Source organism: Acipenser ruthenus, chromosome 9 (assembly GCF_902713425.1).
Source record: "Acipenser ruthenus chromosome 9, fAciRut3.2 maternal haplotype, whole genome shotgun sequence".
NCBI classification, from domain to species: Eukaryota; Metazoa; Chordata; class Actinopteri; order Acipenseriformes; family Acipenseridae; genus Acipenser; species Acipenser ruthenus.
The window spans coordinates 39,349,654-39,376,185 of record NC_081197.1 but is presented as its reverse complement, the minus strand read 5'-3'; the positions used below and the strand labels follow the sequence as shown (position 1 = coordinate 39,376,185).

The 26,532-nt window shown below is 37.7% G+C and overlaps 2 protein-coding genes and 1 long non-coding RNA gene across 3 annotated transcripts in view; 2 read left to right on the top strand and 1 right to left on the bottom strand.

Annotated features, from left to right (window-relative positions):
* Nucleotides 1–13,088, top strand: part of LOC117405931 (prostaglandin F2 receptor negative regulator-like) — a 38,007-nt gene extending 24,919 nt beyond the window's left edge. The window contains exons 8-9 of the mRNA XM_034009470.3: nucleotides 9,442–9,735; nucleotides 10,433–13,088. Of these exons, the coding sequence (XP_033865361.1) occupies nucleotides 9,442–9,735; nucleotides 10,433–10,599 (461 nt within the window). The 3' untranslated portion in view covers nucleotides 10,600–13,088. The remainder of the gene's footprint in view (nucleotides 1–9,441; nucleotides 9,736–10,432) is intronic.
* Nucleotides 2,587–18,566, bottom strand: LOC117405934 (uncharacterized). Its single transcript, XR_004544914.2, has 3 exons — nucleotides 18,262–18,566; nucleotides 17,554–17,653; nucleotides 2,587–2,651 (listed from the first exon to the last, which is right to left on the bottom strand). It is a non-coding gene; the product is annotated as an uncharacterized LOC117405934 (long non-coding RNA).
* LOC117405929 (immunoglobulin superfamily member 3-like) overlaps nucleotides 17,607–26,532 on the top strand; it is a 32,305-nt gene continuing 23,379 nt past the window's right edge. The window contains exon 1 of the mRNA XM_034923782.2: nucleotides 17,607–17,679. The gene's annotated coding sequence lies outside the window, so the exon portion shown is untranslated. The remainder of the gene's footprint in view (nucleotides 17,680–26,532) is intronic.

Here is a 26,532-nt window from a genome sequence, read left to right as displayed (position 1 = left end):
TTGATGCGCTGCTGGATCAGAAACCAAACTTCAGTAAATTTGAGATTGATTCATCAAATGTTAACAGTAATAGCTATAACTCCGCTAATATTTTCTATTGTTTGAGTGTTCTGGGTTTCCAATTAATTTGTCAGGAGATTCTCTTTGACAAATTAATAACAATGCTTTAGTGCCCTGAGGGATAATCTCACACAGCAGCAGCCCAGAATCCACCCATGCACTCTTGTTAATTATGGATGACATTAAAATATGCTACTGTGCTTCAGACACACCAGTAGAGATTTAGCAGGACTCGAGGCCAGCAGATCTGGTTATGTGTTAATAAGTTTCACTGTGAGGAAGCCCTGGAGAGTGAGAATACTTTTCAGGTTATATTAAGCATATTGGGGACTGAAAACACTTGCAACCTCATTAAAATGGCCTGTCATAGGCAAGGCACGTTATTCTCCATTTGTACCGATTTTGGCTGAAAAAATTTCACAAAAGCTATAGGCCAATATTTTTTTGCTCCACTCAGGCATGTGTGAATTCTGATTTACACCAAGAACGTCCACTACATTCGGTAGATGCATTGGTATAATATATGGGTATGTCTGTTTAATATTCTGAACTTGTCTATACTTGAGCAGCATTACACGGTTTGTATTCACATAAGTAGTAAAGGAGAGCTACTTTATTGTCCAAAATTATTACCCCTATATTTACCTGAAAAATTGGGAAATTAATTATTTTCACAATTTCTTTCAATTTTTTTCATTTTTGATGTAAAAATAAATAAATAAATACACCAGTGTAAAGTATTGAAGATTTTCTGCATGCTTGATATTTAATCAACATTAAAAAGCCCCTGATGTACAGTAATCATTTAAAATGTGACTGCTGTTTCCTAAGTATGTTTAATTGACTGTTCCACATCTTTCTGTTTCCTGTCACCAATTGACTCTCTTCCTGTTACATACTCGTGGTTGATCACGTTGGTCCCATAATTCCACTCGGGAATCAGTTTTCAAGTCAATCTATGCAGATTGCACAAAGTAGCTTTCTAATATTTTTTATTCTATTTTGTTTTTTAAATCAATGTTATGGATTCTTTAAAAAATCACAACCAGTACAACTGAGTAGTTGACATTTAAGATGACAAACATTTTTAAGTTAAACATGAAAACCGTTTGTGTAAACAGTTGTTTAAATATGTCCAGTGAAAATGAATTCATGTTTTTCACACAGGATATTAGGGTTAGGGTTGGAGGGTTGGATGGTTAGGGGGGCGGAGGGTTAGGGTTGGGCGCGGGGCTTCTGTCTTTGTGTTATCAGAACCTCATCATTTACAGGCACTAAGACTAGCATCAAAGGTTTTTATGTTGTTGTTTTTAAGACTAACACTGAGTATTGGCAACGTCTAAGTAAGAACATCAAACTCAACCACAGCTGTCAAGATCCTTTGATCGCTTCAACATTCTTTCACTGTGAATTAAAACAACCCCACAGCTGCTTTGAGGGGCAGGATGTTGAGGAATGCATACATACATTATAAAGTGGCAAATACCATTTGGAAAATATATTACACTCACAATATCAGGTGTTAAAACAAAAATGAAACGCGCTATAAATGGTTCTGAAAAAATAAGAATGTCATTGTGAATTATTATCCTGTGCTGTGGATGCATACTGTTTCATTTTAGGTTTTACAGCATTTCTGGAGAAACAGTCACTTATCTTGTAGTCATATAAATGAAATTGGAGATTGGTGGTCCATCATCATAGTAGGGAGCTCAGTAACAGACTGTGTAAAAGGTTGTGGGCATTGAGCTTTCTTATTAGAGTCCTGGAAATACGATTAACAACTGTGTAGGAGCTGTACAGTTCCGATTCATGCCAAAATGATTAAGGGATTTTAAAACGTATCCTATCCACCTCCCTATTTATTTTTCTTGTATACAGCTGTTGTTTTTTCCCTTATTACTTGGAATTAATATCTATCTTGTAGGTGTTATGAACTTTGAACTTTGAACTTTGAAGGTCACTAGGGTCAGTACTCTTGCTCAAGTGCCACTGTATCTTAAAGACTTGATAAAGTTGGCACATTTAAGGTATTTGTCCTTGCAAACCTGCAGAACATAGATTTCAAAAACCAAACTGTATTTTGGTTGATGTGTTGTATTATAAATTAAATGAGGACAAAACTGCATTTACAGTTTTGAAATGGTGTGTGTGTCGCACAGTCAGTACAACATAACCATTTTTTTAAATAAATATTTAATAGTGCCATGTGCTGTGTACAGAAAAGCCTTGCACCCTTTGACCCCAGTGTTTCAAGTGTTATGGTGTTTGAAAGTCACCCAGGTCACATTGCTGAGGGGCGTAAAAATTGTGACAAGAATGCAGCATGCTTGTGAAGTTCAGTGGTCATGGGGTTGCTGTCAGTCTTGATAACTGGGAACTTGAAAAACAAAACACACAGTTGACCCAGGAGCAGCATTCTACGGGCTGAGACGGTACTCTTCAAAGCAGATTATGTTGACTGAGAAGTCTAATGGTGGTGGACAAGATAAGGCAGAATTGTCTGCAAAAAAAAAAGCCATTTGTTGATAAGCTTCCAGCAGCATGTTGCTCTAATATCTCTCCTACTGCTCTCTTGGGAACTGTCAGGGCTAGAAAAAAAAAGATAGTGGTTTGGATTCAGTGAGAGTTTCATTATTACACATTCCAGTGGAAGATGTTGTCAGGATTCCAACAAAGACTCTGAACTATTTAACTCATACAAGATAAGGTGAGCCAGCCAGTACTCTTAATTTATTACTGGTACTTGTAAATAAACCTCAATAAACAGAATATTAGCAATTATTTTGTGATGGTTTTAAATGGTTTTGTGAATCTTGTTATACTTTTTTCGATACCATAGTTCTGTCATTTATGTTTTAGTGTTATTCTCATGGTTTAATAGTTGGCTTATGGTGTGGAAGTAAATTATATACATTTTTTGATGGAACAATGCAAAACTATAGGTGTCGTAGGAAATAAGTTGATCGCGCAAGCGCAGTAACTCAAAAGTAGGCAAAAAGTAAGGCGGGGCAACTGTTTGATTGATTAAGGGGAGGTTCACTGCATGGCTTTTTATTTTATCTGACCGTTTTATTTGCAAGACTGTATGTTGGTGTGTGTTCGTGCCACTGTGTTTTCATATGAACTTTAAAATGTGTGATCGACGACTCTTTATATGGTCAATTGTTTTAAACCCCAGTCTTTTTATGTTTCTATTACATCATTGTCAATCAGATGTAGTTTATGTGTGATCGCGGAGATTTATGTATATATTAAATGATTTTACACTTCAAAATCAGAATTTAAAATGTTTCAGTAATATAATCTAAAGACATGCTGCATCCATAATTATTAGTATGACGGGGTCGTATTTTGACATTTTAATATTATTATTGCTTAACTTTACTACAGTTTAGATGTGGCAAAACGTAGGCCTACCACTGCCAGTTAAAAAAAAAAAAATAATGTGTGTATATATATATATATAGTACATTGTTTTGTCTGCATGTCTGGCGCATTAACATTTATTGTTACACATACAATTGTTTATTTAAAAAAGGTTCTAGGTTCTAATAGGTCTAATAGGTTCTAATACTCAATACTTCAAATCGTAACACTCGGAGAGATATGTACAAGTGAGCAGTTTATAGAAAACAGTGTTCATGAGGTAAACAACATCTGGTTAACCTCAGATATTTTAGGTGAGACCTCTAACTAACTGGTCTCAAATGCTCATGAGGAACCAGACTCCTTATCAAACACTGCATGTCCTATTATGGAAGGGTTACATAGAGAGGATGTTACCTTAAATAGACCATGGGTGACAGCTAGGAAAAGCCATAGAACACCTAAAAATAAACAACCGGGGGGTATTGTATTATCCAACAAATATCAAGTCTTAAGTACCGAAAAATTAGACAATATAGAAAGCAATGTGGATGTTTTATTGGTAGGTGACTCTATAATTCGCTATGTTGATCGTGATTTCACTCGTAAAGATCCATTGAACAGGTCTGTAACCTGCCTTCCAGGAGCAAACATTCAGGACATTGATATTAGAATACACAAACTGGTAAATGGTTCCAATAAAACACAAAAGGGGCCGGTAGTAATTGTGCATGTAGGTACTAATGACATAAAAGATAGAAAATCAGTTGAAACAAAGACTAAATCTCTAACTAAGAAACTGAAAGCGCTAAATTACAAATCCATTCTTTCTGGACTACTGCCTGTTTTTGGCAGAGGTGATGAACAATATAGTAGAATTTCATCAATAAATAATTGGTTAGCTGGGTGGTGTTTTCAAGAACAGATAGGATACATTAACAACTGGGACTATTTAAAAAAAAAAAAAAAAAAAAAAAACCTGTGTCGTAAAGATGGGCTTCATTTGAACAATACTGGGGCAAGTAGGCTCGCTGCACATTTTGAAAACTACCTAAAAGATTTTTTAATAAAAATCAAGGAAGGGCAAGGTACTAGTGAGAAACATTATTCAGCAAAGACAATCCCAATTAATTCATCTCCAGAAAACCTAAAAAAAGCTTACCCCATTGAAGTTGTGTCGGCTTCTCATATCACAGTATTACCTTTTAATAGACCCTGTGGAGTTTGTTATAATAACCTTATAAATATCCCAATTATTACTGGCCAAATAAAACTACATCAGTCTAATAATCTTCACTTGACATTATTTAATCTTGGCTCACTGTCCAATAAAGCACCTTTAATTCATGATTTTATTGTATATCAAAAGCTTGATATGTTGTCTCTCACCGAAGCCTGGCTTGGGGTAGATGATAATGTCTCATTGATTGAGGCTTCCCCTCCAGACTACTCCTTTATCCATCAGGAATATACCAGTGGGAAAGGAGGTGGACTTGCTACAATTTATAACTCTGATCTTCATATTAAACAAGGAACTATGGATGATTATTCATCGTTTGAATTACTTCATTATGTAAAATGGATGATAATATCTGTGTACATTGGTATTGTATATCGTGCACCAAAGCCACATGCTTCATTTTTATCTGAATTTGGTGATTTTCTGTCTTTCCTATCTTCCAACTATGATAGAATTCAAATACTCAATACATTTGTTTAATTTACTCGACTCTTTAGACTCGTAATCATGGACACACGTTAGATTTAGTAATTTCTCACAGCCTAAACGCTATGGACTTTAAAATTACCGATCTTACCATTTCAGAACATTTTGTTGTTATTGTTTAGGTTAATGTGCCAGTACTTACAAATAAAGTGATACACACTTTTACAACTCAGGAACTAAACCCATCAGCTACTTTAAAGTTTTCAGAGGCACTTGGCTCTTTATTACCTTTGCACTCTGAAACTATGGATGAGCTTGTTGATAATTATAATATCTTTCTATTTAGTACCCTTGATGCTATTGCTCCAGCTAAGGTTCGAAATGTTTCGCTTAAAAAATACTCGCCATGGTTTAATGATGCCACTCGAAAACTTAAACGGGGTGGTCCAAAATTAGAATGCAAATGGAGAGGTACTAAACTACATGTGAATGATCTTATATGGAAGGACCATCAAGTAAAGTATAGAGAGGCTTTGGTAGTAGCCAGATCAACATACTACTCAAACTTAATTGAAATGAAAAAAGATAATCCTAGATATCTTTATTCTATTCTGAACTAGTTAATCCTCTGTGTAATCCTTCTGCTGCCACAGTCTCTTGCAACGACTTCATTGACTATTTCCATAGTAAAATTATAAACATCAGAAATCAAATTTCACAGATATCTTGGGTGATGAAAGACTTAACCCCAGTAGAACCTACCAGACCTATTCTGGTTACTTTTCATTCCTTCTCTCCAGTGACTTTAATAGGTTTAAATGATATAGCCATGCATATTTAACCTGCTGCCTGTATTCTTGATCCGATTCCAACTAAATTATTAAAATAAATATTTTGTTCTCTTAATACCTATATTCTTAATTTTATTAATGGTTCACTTTCTTCTGGGCTAGTTCCATCGGCTCTTAAGGTAGCTGTCATAAAGCCAGTGATCAAGAAACATAACTTGGATCCAACAATTCTATCTAATTGTAGGCCTATTTCAAACCTTCCTTTTCTTGCAAAGATATTAGAAAGGATAGTTGCAAATCAACTGCATCAATTTTTGACACAAAACAACCTCTATGAAAAATTTCAGTCTGATTTTCGCCATGCACATAGTACTGAGACAGCTCTTGTTAGAGTATTAAATGATTTATTAATTGGCACTGACAGGTTATCAGTTTTCATTTTCTTTTGATACAGTGGATCACTCTATCTTAATCAATCGTCTGCAAAATTTTGTGGTGTATCTGGAGTTGTTTTATCCTGGTTTAAGTCTTAGCTTTCCGATAGGTCTCAATTTGTTTTAATTGGGAATGAAAAATCTGCATTGTCTGAATTAGTTTGTGGTGTTCCACAGGGCTCTATTTTAGGTCCTTTATTATTTTCCATTTATATGCTCCCTCTGGGTGATATTATAAGCAAACATGGAGTACATTTCCATTTTTATGCAAATAACACCCAGCTGTATTTGTCTCTAAAACCTGGTGATGCCTCTTTTGGGACCAATCTCGTCTTACTGACATTAAGGGCTGGATGTCTCAAAATTTCTTAATGTTAAATGCAGAAAAAAACTGAGGTTTTGTTAGTGGGTTCATAAAACCAGCTAGATAAGCCTTGAACCAGGATAAAACAATAATTTGGCCTGGATTTAAGTAGACTACCTTCTCAACCTGTACTAGAAATGATAAATTTAGGTGTGATCTTCAACCCTACTCTTTTATTTGAGAAATATATAAAAAAAGATTCCTGCTGGAAAAACCAATCCTCAGAGTTGGGGAACATTGTCAGAGCAGAAGGAAGCAAGTGATGATCTGGGGGTGCTTCAGCAAGGCTGGAATCGGGCAGCTTTGGCATGAATCAAGCCAAGTACAAGGTTGTCCTGGAAGAAAACTTGCTTCCTTCTGCTCTGACAATGTTCCCCAACTCTGAGGATTGGTTTTTCCAGCAGGACAGTGCTCCAGGCCACACAGTCAGGTCAATCAAGGTGTGGATGGAGGACCACCAGATCAAGACCCTGTCATGGCCAGCCCAATCTCCAGACCTGAACCCAATTGAAAACCTCTGGAATGTGATCAAGAGGAAGATGGATGGTCACAAGCCATCAAACAAAGCCGAGCTGCTTGAATTTTTGCGCTAGGAGTGGCATAAAGTCACCCAACATCAATGTGAAAGACTGGTGGAGAGCATGCCAAGACGCATGAAAGCTGTGCTTGAAAATCAGGGTTATTCCACCAAATATTGATTTCTGAACTCTTCCTAAGTTAAAACATTAGTATTGTGTTGTTTAAAAATGAATATGAACTTATATTCTTTGCATTATTCGAGGTCTGACAACACTGCATCTTTTTTGTTATTTTGACCAGTTGTCATTTTCTGCAAATAAATGCTCTAAATGACAATATTTTTATTTGGAATTTGGGAGAAATGTTGTCAGTAGTTTATAGAATAAAACAAAAATGTTCATTTTACCCAAACACCTACCTATAAATAGTAAAACCAGAGAAACTGATAATTTTGCAGTGGTCTCTCAATTTTTTCCAGAGCTGTATAATCTCTACATCTCACTGAAAGACTAGTACATGTTGTTGTATCCTCCAGAATTTATCATTGTAATGCGTTATTTTCTGGCATCCCAAATGTTTATTGTCTCGTTTTCAACTGGTTCAAAATGCTGCTGCTCGAATCAGGACTAAAACCAGAAAAATAGAACATCTCACCCCAGTGCTGGCTTCTTTAGCGGTAACTCTTAAATGTGTGTTTTCTATTTTAAATACATTACACTATTCAGTTCAATTCAGTTCACATGGCTTAGTTTGACATAATAGACCCTATTCATGAAACTTCAGTGTGGGGGAAGCATATAGTATCTAATTGTCATAAACTATTTGAGATGCCAACTTCATATTTTTAGTGTAGTAGAATTGACTAGCAAGATCTAACTGCACCTTTCACTTTGACATGTAACCTAAGAATATTGACCTATTGGGGTGTGTGTGTGTGTGTATGTGTGTGTGTGTGTGGTACACAGCTGTATTCCATGAAACTCAAGGTCAAGTTGGATCTTTGGTACACTGCTGTATTCTATGATTTCTCAGTCGGGTTCCAAAATTAGCTGTTTCCCTTCCACATTGTTTTAACCTATATCGGTGATATAGACCACACACTTCTGCATTTTGTAGTTGGCACACAGCTATTTTCCATGATTTAATTTTTCAGTGAACTGCTTCACTGACACATTGTTTGAACTGAATACTGGTGCTAAATCAAACTCTTTACAATTTGTAGGTGTTTAATAACTATTCTATCAGATATGCAATTCCTTTGACATAATACCACTGGGGATACTTTATTTTTGTTCTCAGATACATTTAGTTCGAGTTTATTCCTGTGTTTTAACACCATCAAGTTTACAAACAAATATGGTTTCAAGAGTATGGCTCAGCGAGTCATGAGTTAGAAAGATGTAATGTGTATCTCTTCTTCTAGCTGGCTGTGTTGGAAAGTGCATGTAGGAGCATTTCATTGCAACCTGAGAATAGTACTGACTCATGTGCTAGGTGTGGAGCTGAGGTAATGAAATATGTTGGGGTTCATACTAACTAACTTGGAAAGAGCTTGAGATGACCTTTACTAACTGTTCTGGAACGTCTCCAACCTGCGTATGTTGTAACTTTTTTTTTTTTTTTTTTTTTTTTTTGGCGTCTTCCAAGGTTGTCGTCTTGTTAAGTGAAACCTTCACCACAGCTTTGAATCCCATTAAAATAACATCAGACTTATCCATCATTTTAATTAATATTGTACCATTTTTTATGACAACCAATTTTTTTTTTTTTTTTTAATAGCCACTTAATTGCAGTGTTCGTTTTTGTTTCTTCAGTTTTATCAAGCTGGAAAAAAAAAAAAATGGTATAGGAGACTGTGCGGTCCAGTGGTTAAAGAAACGGGCTTGTAACCAGGAGGTCTCTGGTTCAAATCCCAGCTCAGCCACTGACTCATTGTGTGACCCTGAGCAAGTCACTTAACCTCCTTGTGCTCAGTCTTTCGGGTCGGACGTTGTAAGGACTCTGCAGCTGATGCATAGTTCACACACCCTAGTCTCGTATCTTGTAAAGCGTTTTGTGATGGTGGTCCACTATGAAAGGCGCTATATAAAAATAAAGATTATTATTATTAAACAACACATGCTATTTAAATATTGCTAGAATGCTCTGTTCAAAGGTTGTGCTAAAGTCTCTAGATCTGCATAGTCTGGCATACAAGGAAGACTATTTACAACATTAACTAATATGTTTTACTTACAGATGACATTTCCTATGATGTGAAATGGTCAGTGAGCACAGAGGACAAATCGGTCTTCCTCGTTTCAATGGACCGATGGGGTGTGAGGACGCTGACTCCACGCAATGGCACCAGCGATTGCAGTCTGGAGAGGATCAAACCCAGGACGTACCGCCTGAGTATTCACAACACCAAGGACACTGATCGCGGGAGCTATCACTGCTCCGTGACGCCCTGGCTCAAAACCTCCGATGGAGCCTGGCAGAAATCGCTGGAGATCCAGTCTGAGCCTGTTCACTTAAAAGTGGACTTTGCAAGTAAGCGAACCAACAGTGCAATAACATGTAATGTTTTAAAAGACATATGTAAATTTGAATGTTTGCTTTGAATCACTTCATATGTTATTTGTAGGTGTCCTTATGACTTTGTATTAGCGGTGCTACCTCTTGGATTACTGTGTGGCTGGTGGCACTAGTTGCTGCTGACACAGTTCATGATCAAGAACGAGCGCTTTATATTGGTTTCATACTCTGTAATATTATGGGAATCTCTTGGTCAAGTTTGATCATGTTTATCATACACACAGTCATAGTGACTGTTTTCAGGGATAAATACACCTTGCATGCTAAATGTGTTGGTGACTTTGACATTGACCTGTGACCTAATATGCCTGTCTGATTTTGAGGTCATATGACTTTTGTTGTTTGGGTATAAACTGTCCACTTTTGAGTTATCTTAATTGTTTGGTGCACAGCTGTATGCATTTCTCAATTCGGTTCCATAGCCCCTGTTGTCCAGTAAAATAAAATAACCATTTCAATGCCACATTGTTTGAACTTCTGGCCATCTCAATGTCTTTACTGTTGCTACATTACAGGTGAGTGTCAAGTAGAAATTAACCGTGTCATTGACACATTGTTATAACTTCTGAAGTAAAATGGATATGCGAAATAGATCTCTGTCTTAGATTTTACAAACCATTATTTCTGATATGAGATGTGTTTCTGTTTTCAGTGTTGGAATCCCTGAAGTACCCCTTGCTGTTTGGAGCTACTGCTGCACTTTGTGTTGGGCTCCTGGCCATGCTGATTGGTTACATTGGTGCTCGATTCTGCTGTAAGAACGCTTTGCAAGATGACATGAGGGGTAACCGGCGGTTAGTGTCCATGGAAATGGACTGAGCAGGAGAGAAAGAAGCCAAGAACTGGACAATCCGCACAGAGCCCTAGCACCCATCTAAACAAAGTGACGCCTTTAAACTGTAACCCTTTTCTCCAAGACTCTGATGCAGAAAAAAAGGCTCCTGCAAATACATGTTCCATTGCTGTTGCAGAACTAGAAAGAGACGATATTCCAGTCCTTGTGTGCTGCTTTGCTGACAGCTACAGAAATGCAGATTGAATTAAAGCTGGTCATCAGCCTTCTAATTGCCTGCTGCTCTGCGGCTTTATTAAGGGGGGAAAGAGAACCACTTCTTGATTAAAAGAGACTTCTACCTATGAATGAATGTTGCACAAGACTCAGGAACTGTTTCGATGGGAGTTTTGGAACACCTTCCCTCATTCGAAACTGACTAAAATTACATTTTGTATCCAAAAGATTTATGAGGTTTAGTTGGAAACACAAGATATCTTGTTTCTGGCTCCCCGTATCGATCTCACAAAGATATTGATACCTACCAAAGGGTATGGATTTGACTTTGGTTACAGTATTTCCAGTCTTTTAGATTGTAACAAAATTGTTCATCAGGAGATAATGCAAAAGCATGACTATGAATGTTGAAGAATATTGTATCAAACGCCTGCTGTTGCAATGCTGTACAAAGTGTGACCTTTAGAAAGAAAAATACTGAAGACTATTATTCCTGCAGTCTGATCTCCACAGTAAAACATTTTCTTTGTGTTGATATTTGGAATTATGTGCTGAGAATGGACCCAAAACAGATATTTTAATAAGATTCTACTTTTTAAGAGTGAAGAAATGTATTTTTTTTTACAAGCCTTTCTCTCTGTTTCAAAGACTCACTGGTGCAACTAAATAGTTACTGTTTTAAACGTTGTGCCTTAGTGAAGCAGTTTTTAAATGAAAAAAAATGATTTGGCACAAAGATGTTAACTTTTACTTTCTGGTTTTAGCATGGCTTTTTCATTTGAAGAAACATGCTGGTGTGTTTCGCATCTGCAGGTGGATATATTGATGACTGGGATTGAGTGCAGTTGTTTCAGAGTGGTTATTCATTTTGGACTATAGGCCAGTTGATTAAAATATAAAAATTTTAATAAAAATATAGCAGAAGATTAGGTAGCTGAGTAGCAATGGCTCAAGTCAAACTGAAGTTATATTTATTATTTTTTTTTTGTTGAGTGTTGTGTTCAGATTACTAGGTTATTACTGAACAAAAAGCTTAATTCTAAAATGAACATCTGGTCAATAGCATTAGTGAAAAGCCATCTGGATATTCAAGCAATAAGTATGTAACTGCATGTTAATTTTGTATTGAGAAAGACATGCCTTTATATTGCCATCTGACCATGTAAAATTAGGGGGTAAAGAAGGAAAACATATAAGCTTTAGAAACAAATTCATCCATTGATTTGATTTTTACAAATATTTTGTTTTATTTAAGGAGCTTACTTTTTTTTTTTTTTGTTGTCTTCGGATTTATTAAACAGGATAAGATTCTTCCTATTCTTAACTTGTGAACTTGGGTGTGAGTGGGGTTCCAAAATGTGCATTTTTTAGGTACTGGAGATAAAATGTGTCGATTGTAGAGGCAAGCTGTGACAATGCAGAATCTCTCCAAACTTGGCCTCCTCAGTTAAGGCCTTCTAAGATCCACCCTCACTGCTGTGCCAGGTTTCTGTTACACCCAGCTGACTTCAGTATTACTCTTTGTTTGTTGTGAGCGGAACCTGTCAAATGTGGTGTTGATTATAGACCTGGGTCTGAGCTATGAGCTGGATTTCCTTTCATACCCTCCCAATGGGACAAACCACAAAGCCACCCATTTACCTTTTACTTATTTTACACGTATGTGTTTTTTTTCATTCTTTTAACGAAAAGCTTGGTTGGGGGGGGGGGGGGGTTGCCCAGGTGCTCGTCCTGGCCCTGGCCCTGAATGTGATGTAAATTATGTTTTTGTTTTCAGAACTATCTTTTAATGCTAGTGTTTAAAAAGGATACACTGTGATTTTTCTGAGCTTATGTGTGTTTCTTTATTCTTTTAAATGAACATTAGGTATTAATCTGCTACTTGGTATAGTTCAATTTTAAACCTGTGACTGTACATTTAGAGGACAAGTTAGGTTCAAACAAAAACTTGACAAACAAACAAAACCATGTTGAACTGGACTGGTGAATAAGTATACACAGCCTGCATAAGAGTCCTAGCCAGTGGAAATAAATGCATTGGTACTTTACCCTTCAACTGTATGCACGTTGATTGATTCGTATCATCAGTTGATTAAACCCAGAGATGTAACTTTTCACTTTTTTTTTGTTTCAAGATTCATCTGTTGGTCTCCTTTACAGGGGTCTCTTGTGGAGACTCTGGCTCAGGGGTTAAACATGGGCCTTAGGAATCCCTGTGACTGTGTCATGATGATGTATGTGTGCTGGAAATCAAACCAAATGCAAATAAAATAAACTTGTTTTTTTTCCCCCCTTCTAATAGCTTCTTGTTTTCTGTCGTACATCCCCCAAATTGAAAGGAATTTAAAAATGTTCATTGCTAACAATGATATGACCTCACTCTGATCCTGGAGCTGCGATCTCCCAGAACCAATAAAGTTTCTAGAGCACCAAACTTGTAACTGTGCATTAAATGCCATCCACTCATTCATGTTTTACAGTATGCCAAAAGAATAGTAGTGGACATCATTGTAGTAGTTTATAGACATACATAATACACATAATCTATCCAGAATATAAGAAGAATGTCAAAATAGACTATATATATATATATATATATATATATATATATATATATATATATATATATATATATATATATATATAATATATTTTAGCTCAAAGAGCCAGCTGCCCAACGTTTCGATATGTTGTATATATCTTTCTCAAGGGAGCCTGTGTTTGAATCAAAACACTGGAGGTATTTATAGGTTTTTGACAGCATGACAACTACTTGTTATTGTTTACATTCAAATCCATGATGTATTCTTACATGATGTAATGGTGTTCTATATATTGTGACATCATTTTTACTTCTATCTTTGAATCTGTATTAATTCGAATTAATACTACTTTATATAAACTTATATTTTTATTATATCATGCATATATTCTGAAAAAAATGGCACTGTCCTATAAAGGGTTATGTGTGCCTGTGGCAATGATTTGGAATGGCAACATCACATTTTGAATATTGATATAGAAGAGTTTTGTTTTCTGTTTTTTTCAAATTGGGACTGTTGCTTTCAAAGTGGCTTAAATGTATTTTCCTATCCTAGGGAATGTAAATATTTCCAGCCACAGATCAAACCCCAAGTTTTCAGGTAATGCATTTTGTGCAGAACTGATACATTTCCAGGGAACTTTAAGTAAAACCATCAGATCGAACATGATGTTTCATGCTTTTAATCTCTCTGTATCCATTTGTGTTAAGATGTGTTTTTGTTACTAATCCTTAAGACTCGTTTAGATGGATTTTTTTTTTTTTTTAAATGTGTTTTTAAGGAAAATGTACTTACATTTTCATAAGTGTAATATAGTGTAAAGTTAAGAAGTAAAATATAAAGTTAGGTATACACAACATTCAATTTGTCATTTCACTTACAGATCTACTATTGCAGATTTATATTTACTGGTACTTTCCAAGATTAAAATATCTACCAAGTCCTCATTCTCTCACAATTCAGCTCGGTGTCCTACAGTCCTTCTAATTTTATAGAGAGAAGAGTACAACATGGCTTGCTCTGTGTAAGACTGTGAAAGTGGAAACTGCACATATGAAACTGTGTATCCCTGACTAAACATGTACCGTATTTACTCAGATTTAAGTCGCACTTTTGTGGCCAAAATAAAAGTTCAAATTTGGGGGGAGTGACTTGGATTCAAGGTTTTTAGTTAGTGTACCAATTTACATTTGCACATGTCAATTATTTTGGTGCGCTTGAACAAGACCAGCTGTACACAGTACTGCCCACTACAGATATTACTCTCGGTACAGTACCGGTATATTAAAATGGCTGCACAGCGAACATTTTGTAATGCAGATTTTAAAAGAAAAGTAATTTTGTTTGCGAAGAAAAGAGAAACTGCGGCATCTGAGATGTGTCAGAAGATGGAGACGCAATCAAAAGGCTATGTAATTCTATAATATTACCAGTATAGTACTTGTTGAAATGATTAACGTGGGTCTGGCTTCAAAATGAACAATCATGCATTTATATATCTTTCTTTCTCTATCTGGGAGAGCACAAGAAACAGTAACACTAAGGTAATGATGGATTCTCCATCGCACTCTGATTCTCTGTTACTCACTGTTATTATGGTCTGTGTCTGGTTTAACTATGGGAACCCCACTAGTGTAAACTCCAAAGTCCTAACTCAAACCTAAAATTAACTACACATTTCTGTCTTGCACTAATTTTGTTTGCGAACATGACAGAGTCACGTTGGCCAAATTAAACCGTTAATTTAACCGCTAATTATTGTGTTTCTTTTCATTAAGAGTTAAATGTGACTTGCATTCAGGGTCTTTTTACAAACTAGAGCCCTGTGAGTAACAGGTAAAAGTGAGTTGTTTTTTGGCAATTGCTTTTCTTTTTTTTTTTTTTTGTTTCAATTTCTGGTACAAAGTGAGACCAAGTAGTTTGCTGCAAGAGCAGACTTATTCTTTGCTGCATACATGTCACTCAAACTGCATTCACATGAGCATTCCAGAATAATGGTATTATTATTATTATTATTATTATTATTATTATTATTATTATTATTGTGGAATGTTCTTTAAAAATAAATGGGGATTATATTATAGGAACTGAATTATAATTAAAGTTTTGAGAATGATGCATGTGATCCTTCATTTGATCTTAAAGTCATTTAGGTAACTTGACTGAAGGCCAACATCTGTAATACAGCAACCGTTGTGCCATTCAGCAAAATTAATTTGCGACTAGGGCACTAAATAGTCACTAGTGGAAATCTGATGCTATATTTTAAACAGTAGTACATTAAGAAGTTCAAGGCTATATTTTTATTATTTCAATATATTTATAACTTAGGATAAAAACCCACTTAGATGGAACATCTCATTTACAGTTGTGTTTTTGGAGTAATTACTTTCCAGTTAGTTTTTACACACTTTACTGTACATCTGCAATGTGCATGACGCATACTTTTAATCATATCCTAGTTTGACGTGGTAGTGGTAGGAGAGTGATCTGACATATTTTCTTCTATTGTTCTGAAGAATATTGTTTCAGTACACCCTAGAGTGCTGGTACGCGGTATGCAGTTTTTTCATTACTGAAGTCTGGAATGGCACAGCAAAATCAACATTGCTTAGGTAAATATTTAACTAGCTGGACCAAACTACAGCAAGCAGATTGGAAAGGGGAAAACCAAGAAAGAAAGAACAGCCATTTATCTAACACTGTACTTGGTAAGGGCTGCTTATTGATACTATTTCTTATTTAAGTCTGACTAGAATCAGAACTACTTTAGCTCTACTGTGAATACATCCGTCCTGGAGTCGGCTCACACTGGGGCACGGCAGGAGCAGCCCCAGAAAACTGAAACCATACAGATGTAAAAAATATATACTGCTGAAAAGTTCAAATATTTGTCATCATAGCTCATTTGCAATACTTTATTCATTTTATATCTTTAGTTATGAGGGTTATATCTCTGGCTCATTTCAGATTTGGTTTAATTCATAGTGCGAATGATACTTATTCTGTGTGTGGTCCGAATAGTATTACAATGTATTTTATTGAGGCCTGCCACTCTTGGGATTCCCGTGGTGTGAGATCAAAGGGCTTATCTTCGTAAAGGTATTCATTTATTGTATCATCCCCATATCTGAGGAGTGGTAAGGGAATTTAGAATTACACAATTAACATTAGACTAATTGTCCATTTATTTATAATATTATTTCCCATTCAATGTGATTCTGTATATTTTTCTCAACGCAATAGTCTTGTGCTGAACTCACATGCCAGAACTCCAGACAAGTGTAATAAACACCTCTGCAATGGAGCTGTGAAGTGACGCTTGAGTGATGTTATTACACAAGCCAGTCAATGTGGTATATCAGTATAACACTTGTGGCACTTTAATATCCTACTTCCAAACTAAAAAGATGTGTGTGTTTTAAAGAAAAAACAGGCAAGGCAGCAGTGCAATAAATGGTAAGTCACATTTTTTTGAAGAAAAAAATGTTTGAAGGTCTCGACATTCTGCTATTATAATTTGTTTTATTAGTCTGACAAAGTATCATAAATCCTGCTTATAGGAGTGTAACACTTTTACACTTGAAACTTCAGTTCTGTACCTACTATTTATTCAATTGTATTTTAATGCACACTTGAATCAGGTGTAAAATATAACCCCATATTGAACAAATTCCTGTGGGTTACAATGTTAAAAGAAAACGTATTTTCTAAAATAGATTTTTTTTTTTTTTTTTGTGTATGTTGTAGTGTTATTATGGCCCAATTAGTAAGTTTCTATTTTGCTAAAAGAATATGGATAGAAAGCACTGTATCAAAAGGCACCATGACAACTGACCCTGATAGAAACAGTTACTCAGTAAACTTCTGTAATCTGTATTACGCCTCCTTTATGATTAAGTTATTATAAGGTTGCTACCTGTCTGTTTTTTAACCAGCATGGCTGGTTTTTGTACTGCCATACCTGTTGCTGGTGAAAAGATTGAATGTGATGCTTTTTTTACTTGGAACAAACAGTTAAGCACACGGTGGCTGTTTGTGTGTGTGTGTGTGTGTGTGTGTGTGTGTGTGTGTGTGTGTGTGTGTGTGTGTGTGTGTGTGTGTCTTGGAGGTGGCAATCCTAATTTATGATGCTACCTTAAGACCAAAATGTAACAGTGATTCAAGTTGTGACCTTGTTGTTCTGTTATGCTAAAATTTAGCAGCAACGTCTTGTGTTACCTCAGTAGGAGATGTTGGCTGGGATTTCAATTAAGGTCAGCTGTGCCTCACCCACTGGTTACAGTATTTCAAAACCAGGCTGCTCAGTGAAGTTTTTACACTGTAGAAGATAGGAAACGTGTAAAGGTAAGTATATGCGGTGAATATCAACATTTTTAAGTAATGACCAAAACAATACAGATGGGTGTCCTAGCAGTGCACTATATGACTTAATCCTCGACAAGCTTCATGGAGATAGTTTAAAAAGCGGCAAATGCAGCCAAGATGTAATCATTCATAAAAACATAAAATATGAAAAGATAGGGTTAATAATATATGTTGTTTGAATTATAATACTGTACAAAAACTTATAATATTTAGGATCAGTTTGCTTACAAATAATATTGTGTATGTTGGATATAACTTTGAATTGGTATTGGAGTCTGTGCTAGGCTGTGATGTTTTGGCTGAGCTACATTTAGTCCTGTAATGGTTGAAGCAAATCAGTCACAGAATAAAGTGTTTGTTTCTGCAGCTTGGTTCTATTGTAGTATTTATTGTTGTTGTTTTCTGTAGTATTTAAGTGTACAACCCCCCCCCCCCAAAAAAAAAACCTAGCTATTTCTGTATAGTTAAATCTCAAACTGATATGACCAAAGAGAGGACAGAATGAATGTGTTTCTTTAAATCGTTCAGTTTTACAAATTAAACTATGTACTTTCTACTTACCAGCAGTCAAATCGGAAAGCTGTACGTTTTATTGCCAGTTTCCATGGTAACGTGCCAACGTATCGTGGCCTTTTGGTTGTCCTTTATGTTTACTGGCCTCTCAACTTGAGAGCTGGAGATTGCGGAAGCAGCTGTACTGCTCCTGCTCTTTCTTTTCCTTCACTTCAGATTTAAGCTTAAGTGATGTCAACAGCAGGATTTAAGTACCATAATTTTGGCAGGTGAGGATCCTGCTCTGGTTTGCAGTTATATCTAAAGATATCCAAAGACCAGATCACTTTTTTTAAAAATAAGATCTGCCTCCACATGACTGGTTAATTTCCTTAGAGGCCAAAAAAAGAACTTGGCAGTTGCCATGTGTCATGTGTGTGACGATGTAGTGCACTTTATTATTGTTTGTCTGTGTGTATTATCTTTTTGTTTCACTTATGATTTGTGTCATTTATTATTTTGCTCTTTAGATTTAGTGGGGTTTTTTTAAAGCACTGCACGTTTGCTGTTTGTATATTTTTATTGTTTTGTATCTTTTTTTGATTTGCACATCCTTGTTTGTATTGTTAAAAAGAGACACTACCAGCATTAACACGGACCCGGAATTACTGCAGGGCGAGAGCGGATAATTTCTCTTGTAGGTAATTCTTTGAATTGTATACAGCTGAAACTCGGTGCAGCTGACCAGTAAAAATGCACCCTCAAATTTAAAAGAGGACGGACCTTTGAAAACAAGGAAGCAGTGGACGCTGATGGTGAGTACGGGACCCAAGAGGGAGAATACCTGTGTGCAGAAAGAATCACGAGAGTTCTAGAGGAGGCCGCTGCGACTGGCATGCTGCGGTGCAGCTAGAAAGGGAGGCTCGAGAGCCAGGACCCGGAGTGAACGAGATGCCCGGGCCGAGACCGGTAGTAAAGGCGAGTTGCTGTTGTCTGAGGGAGTTGGTCGGGTTATCCACCGCTCCCTTGCAAAACTTAAGTTTATTCATATTTTAATTCTTCTTTGCCTGATTGCTGGTTTACATTTTCTCCCTGTCGGGATTACCATTGATTAGTTAGTGTCCCTGCTGGTTATCTGTTTCCTTGTTGTTTCTTTTATTTTGCTGCTAGTTACCATTGTGCTGCTAAATAAAAACCACCGCACCCAAGAAGTCTGCTGGGTTGGAGAAACCTGCTGTGATTGGAGAATTGAGCCAAGACACGTGGGGCTGGAGTGAAACGATCGGGACTTGGAGTGGTATATTGCTGCAGGGATTCAGTGGCCTGGACTGCAGTGGACAGAAACAAACTTTGGAGAGTTTGGACTTTTTTTGTACTTTTTATTTTTATTTTTTTGCTACATTTGTGTGCTAGTTTTTGTGCTGCTGATCAGCTTTATTAAAGCTTTTAACTGCTATCCCCTGTCGTGCCTTCATTTGGTTGGAAACTGCTGCTGCTCCCCAGATTTATAGATCCTATCCTTTAAAACATTTTCAGAAATTATTTTCTAAATGTTGCTTTATTAGTTGTGACCTGGCTTTCTTTATTTTGTGTAATTGGTATATTGGGCGCATCAGCCAGGTGACATCCACCTTTTCTTGGTGCATGTTGGCAGGATCTGAGATAAGCAATAGAAAGTTATACAACCATGGAGGCAGCAGGAGGAGCAAATGCAAATAGGCTAGTCATGATGGTGCCGTTTTTTATGGGGGACCCATGGATTACTAAATTTAAAGGTACAGATTCAGAGTATAAGTTAAGATTAAGTTGATTTTGTTATGGGGGATGCCAAACGTGAGATTTTAATTTTGGTTAGACAGAATAAACGAACCGTAGAACAAATATTCGATCATTTAGATGAACAGTTTGGGGAAAAAAAACGCCTGGCTTTGCTCTGTGCCCTATTTTTTTTTTTAACTGCCAGCAAGAAGCTAACGAAACTATCAGGTCTTTTATTTTACATTTGAGTGAATTATTCCACAGATTGGAACAACGGGAGGCACACAGCCTACAAGACAAGGACATCCTGCTTAGAGATCAGTTCATTATAGTCGCCCTGGATAAGGGCGTCTGCTAAGAAATAAATAATAATAATAAATAATAATAATTATGGGTATGAAGGATAGCAACCTACGGCGTGAACGTCACACTAAGCTATGTCGGGGCGACGACTTGACGTTTACAGCAGCCAAACGGGAGGCGGTTCTTTATGAGGAAGACTGTCAGCCAGAGCTGGGTGGAGGATCCTCTTGCCATGTGCTCTTATGGGAGATATGAGAGAGGCTGTTATTCAAGAAGTAAAGAAACAAATGTCAGAGCTGAGTAAAGGGTCATTGAAAGAGTTACGGAATGAAGTGACTGATATGCGTGTGACAGGCGGACCCCCTGCTGCACGAGGTGATTGTGGACTGGCACCCCCACCTCCTTGGAGAATGAGTTCAACTCACCAGGCTGTGGACCACTGGGACTCCAGAGGACAACCCATTTGTTGTCGCTGTAACGAAGTAGGATATATTGAGAGACGATGCCCAAGAACGGCTTACCTACCCCAGGAACCTTTAAACTAGCAAGACCTGCTGCTATTGGGCAAGCGGCAGGTTGTATTGACACTCGTCCCAAGGTACTAGTACAGGCTGTGGTTGGAGATTGTCCCATGGTTGGAGTTATTGTGAATGGAGTTATGGTACAATGCCTTCTGGATACAGGTTTGTAAGTCACAATGTTCACTGAAAGTCTGTATAATCAGTATTTTGCAAAGGTTGGTGCAGGGCATACTGAAGATGCTTCTTGGTTACGCTTGAATGCTGCCAATGGGCTTCAGGTTCCTTGTGTAGGGTATGCCATGATGGATTTTAAGGTAGGAGGGGTAAAGATACCTGATCAAAGGGTTGTTATTGTTAAGGACCAGTGCTTGAATTCCCAAAGGGCACTGCTAGGTGCTTGTTGGGAGGGGTTGTTTCAACAAGGCAAGATTACGTTTCTCTCTTCACAGCGAAACCCTGTCACGTGGCAAGCTTGGGCTAAAGCATTTTCAACCTACCAATGGACAGCTCAACATCTGGGAGGCGATGGGTTCATGGGATTTGTACGGCCCGCCTATCGACAAGCTATAGAAGTACCAGCTGGTGGTGAGATGTTGGTCTGGGTTCGGGTCCCGAATGAGACGGCAAGGAAGTCATATTGTTGTATGATTAAACCAATTGAAGAACAGAGCTCACTAGGTGCAGCTAGGACTGTGGGTGTTGTTGATCAAGGGCGTATTCTAATGAGGGTACAAAACCTTAATAGTTACCCCGTTCAGCTACAGAGGTATCAGAAACTGGCTGCGCCCTTCTTTGTAGACCCTGCTGACATTGAGGGAGAAAAAGAACTGTGTTTGACCCCTACTAGATCTGGTGTTATTGAGGTAGATGTCCGTTCCGTCCAGGAGAAGCGAACAGAAGCTGAGGTGGAGCCCTCCTTTCAGATGCCCAAAGCAGCCGGCCTGGATGCTGCCCAACAACAGTTAGATACACTGTTGGGTAAGTGGACGTCTGTCTTTGCAGCCCATGAAGAGGACTACAGCCAGAAGGTGCTGTCCACCATCGCATCCCAACCAGTGATACAGCGCCAATCCAAGAGAGGTATCAACCTGTTCCCCCAGTGCTGTATAAGGAGATGAAGCTGCTCTTACAGGGGATGTTGAATTCTGGGGTGATTCGGAACAGTAGCAGTCCTTGGGCTGCCTCTGTCGTATTGGTAAGGAAGAAAGATGGGTTGTTGCGCTTTTGTGTTGACTACCACAAGTTAAATGAGGTAACTCATAAGGAAGCCTACCCTCTCCCGCATATTGAAGAGTCGTTAACCAGCTTAACAAAAGCTGAGTGGTTTTCGACTCTTGACCTGGCCAGTGGTTACTGGCAGGTTGAAGTAGATCCCCAGGATAGGGAGAAGACAGCCTTTACCACCCCTTTTGGCTTGTAGGAATTTGACAGAATGCCATTCGGCCTGTGCAGCTTTTCAAAGGCTAATGCAACACTGTTTGGGATATAGTGTTAGAATCCCTGTTGATCTACCTTGAGAATGTGATTGTTTATTCAGCTGATTTTTCATCCCATCTGAAGGACCTGGATGCAATTTTTGAGAGGCTGAGTCAATATGGGCTGAAGCTGTGCCCAGACAAGTGCAAGTTCTTCCAGCTGGAAATATAATATCTGGGTCTTATCGTGGGCCGTCAAGGAGTCTCCCCTAATCCAAACAAAGTTTCTGCTGTATGAGAATGACCAACTCCTAAAACAGTTAAGCAAGTATGCTCCTTTCTTGGGTTCGCTGGATATTATCGGTGGTTTATACCTGGCTTTGCAGCCATTACCAACCCAATTACTAACCTTTTGACAGGTGTGGCGAACTCCAAGTCGGGGACTGGAAAGGAACCAGTACATTGGATTGAACAATGCAAGGCTGCCTTCCAACTGTTAAAAACTGCTTTACTAGAAGCCGCAGTATTAACTTTTGCAGACTTCTCCCTTTTGGTGTGTATACAGATGCCAGTAAGAGCGGGCTGGGTGCTGTGCTAGCCCAGCGGCAAGATGGAGGGGAAAGGGTTGTGGCTTACGCTAGATGGAGCTTACACCCAACTGAAAGGAATGATGCCAACTATAGTTCTTTCAAGTTGGAACTACTTGCTTTAAAATGGTCTGTTTCAGAGAAATGTAAGGATTATTTGTTAGGTGCCAAATTAACGGTATACACTGACAGTAACCCTTTGACCCATTTGTGCACTGCTAACCTGGGAGCTGTAGAACAAAGATGGGCAGCACAACTAGCCAACTTCCAATTTGACATTCTGTACAGACCAAGGGAAATATAATGTCAATGCAGATGTACTTTCCAGGTTGCCAGGAGACCTCCTAGAGGGGCCTGACCTGGAAGTAATGGACAGAGATGCTGTGGAAGTGCCTACGTTCCAGACCATGAACTCTGTTGTGGTGCAAGCTTGCTGCAATGGGGTTTTTCTCCTACTCATGTGGAGCGCAAGCAAGGGACCTCTGAGCTGAGAAGAGCTCTACATCAGTGGGACAGGTTAGGATATCGTGACGAGGTATTGTGCCGTCGACGTTTGGATCCGAACACGCATGAAGTCTGTCACCAAGTGTTTGCACCAAAAACTGAACAAAAAGGCATCTGGGACACTTATCATGGGCAAGCAGGACACTTGGGCATTGAAAAAAACTATTTTTGTAATTCAGAATTGTTTTTATTGGCTCTTGTTAGAACAAGATGTGAAAGGCTGGCATTCTACCAGGCCCCCGCTGTGTACTGCAAAAGACTAAACCTAACAGAAAGGCCCCTATGGTCCCAATACAGGTCACTGCCCCACTGGGAGTTGTGGCTTTTGACTGTTTATCTTTGGGTAGGCCTGGAGATGCATATCAAAATATTTGAGTATATTTTTATTCCGACCACTTTTTAATCTCTACCCTCAGAAAATGCTGCTCTGTCCATGGATGTACTATGTCTAACTGCTCTTGTGAAGCACTTCCTCTGCAGGACTCCTGAAGGAACAAAGTTCTCCCTGTGAACTTACCGTGACAGCACCAGTCGATTTACCAGTGAGGGGGAAAAAAAAGCTTGCTGCCCTTCACTCCTTTCTTTACTTTCAAGCCCTCATAGATGCCCAGTGAACTTATCCATAACTTCAAAACACTCCATCAAAAATACAAGTGAAAAACTAATAAGAAACAAAGCGGTTGGTTCCATCAACCTACAATGTTGTTTACTGTAATTTCACAGAGCTGAACAATCACCTTGGATTTCATCAGCCACCTATCAGTGGTTATCCCAAGTTAACAATCTTGGGCGAGTCTCTGTTACTGTAAAATGCTCTAAAGAAATCCAATTTTAGTTCAGTCAGCAATGATTTAAGAACAAATGTCATTAATTGGTATCTTTTTAGCAGTGCTTTATTTGCCATTCCGTTATTGAGTAATAACAGAATGGCTGACCTCCTTAAAAAATAATGGGAGGGTAGTGTATGATTCTTATATAATTAAACAATATCACACACATGTGTACTAGATAACTGAAAAATTTACTAAGACAAGGTTATTTGTCTTGCAGGGATGCTTGCTGCAGAAGTAATTAACACTACTATAATATGAATGTTATTGTTTTTTTTGTACTGGATTGTATTAAGCGTCTTTAAACTGTTCTAACTTTAATGCTCAGGGGGCATGTATCGTAGGATAACGTAAAGTTTTTTTGGCTGTGGGGAATCCTAACTAATCTGCAATGCTGGAAATAGAAAGCAACTTGTTTTACAGTCCATTATTAAACAGTTAAACTTGATGCAGTAGGCATTACCTGCTGGGAAAATTACTGTGGAGATTATGTTTAAGATCCCAGAGTCTGTAGGGTGTCTTCTTCACAGAATTATAATTTTTTTCTTTAAATACAAGAAGAACATAAGAAAGTTTACAAACGAGAGGAGGCCATTCGGCCCATCTTGCTCGTTTGGTCGTTAGTAGCTTATTGATCCCAGAGTCCATTCAAGCAGCTTCTTGAAGGCTCCCAGGGTGTCAGCTTCAACATCATTACTGGGGAGTTGGTTCCAAACTCCCACAATTCTCTGTGTAAAAAAAGTGCTGCTTTATCAAATCTCCATTTGTGACCCTTGGTCCTTGTTTCTTTTTTCAGGTCAAAAAAGTCCCCTGGGTCAACATTGTCAATACGTTTTAGAATTTTGAATGCTTGAATCAGATCACCGCGTAGTCTTCTTTGTTCAAGACTGAATAGATTCAATTCTTTTAGTCTGTCTGCATATGACATGCCTTTTAAACCCGGGATAATTCTGTTCGCTCTTCTTTGCACTCCTTCTAGAGCAGCAATATCCTTTTTGTAACAAGGTGACCAGAACTGAACACAATATTCTAGATGAGGTCTTACTAATGCATTGTATGTGTTTTAACATTACTTCCCTTGATTTAAATTCAACAATTTTCACAATATATCCGAGCCTTTTGTTGGCCTTTCTTATAGCTTCCCCACATTGTCTAGATGAAGACATTTCTGAGTCAACTCCTAGATCTTTTTCATAGATTCCTACTTATTTCAGCAGCTCCCATATGGTATTTACACTTTTCTCTATTAAATGTCATTTGCCATGTGTATGCCCAGTTCTGAATGCTGTCTAGATCATTTTGAATGGACTTTGCTGCTGCAATGGTGTTTGCCACTCCTCCTATTTTTCTGTTGTCTGCAAATTTAACAAGTCTGCTTACTATACCAGAATCTAAGTCATTAATGTAGATAAGGAAGAGCAGAGGACCTAATACTGATCCCTGTGGTACTCCACTGGTTACCTCGCTCCATTTTGAGGTTTCTCCTCTAATCAGTACTTTCTGTTTTCTACTTGTTAACCACTCCCTTATCCATGTGCATGCATTTCCTTGAATCCCTACTGCGTTCAGTTTGAGAATTAATCTTTTATGCAGGACTTTGTCAAAAGCTTACTGGAAGTCTAATATATAGACCATAGAGCACACAGGGTAAAAGGTATTAAACAATGTGTAAATAATCATATAGTAGATACATTATAATTAGGGCTTCTGTTTTTCTGTTTTTATTAATTGTATTTTTTGGTGCTTATTTTTAGCTATTATCGAGTTTTATGTAAACCGTTTTTTTCTGGACTTTTGTTTTTGATATACTGTATGAAATTAGTGTTTTCGGTTACTTTCCAAAATGCTTGAGCATTTATTTTCTGTCAAAATATGTATAGTAGTAACTCGACAGTACTTGTACACTTAAATTGTACCTTAAGTTGTACCTATGGTCACAGGCACATTCTTCTGGGGTTTTTGTGTATAGGCATTTTTGTACATTTTGCCACAATTATGTTTTAAATCCTCTGTATCTTAACTGTAATACAGCTTTAAATCCTGCTAACAAGCCTCAATTCCTGATTGTAATCTCGTTTTAAATCTTGCAAGCGGAGCCTCCAATAGAAATGTAGGAATGTGCTGTCACTCAGTAGTTGGGGCGGATTTAAAGTATTCAGAACGAATCAATGACAGATACAAGTCAGGAAGGCGGGACATTGCCCAGCAGCACTGGGAAATGTATTTATTATTATTTTTGTAGTAGGTTTTATTTTTTAATGGGAAAAGGGTAAAGTCAACGTGAATTGATTAACAATTTCCACAGTTTTTTCCAGTGTTTATTGGCTATCCATGGATTTCAGTTTTTTTGTATCGGGTGTTTTATCAGGTTTTATCAGTTAAAAACAAAAATCAGAAGCCCTAATTATAATGCAGATTTCTA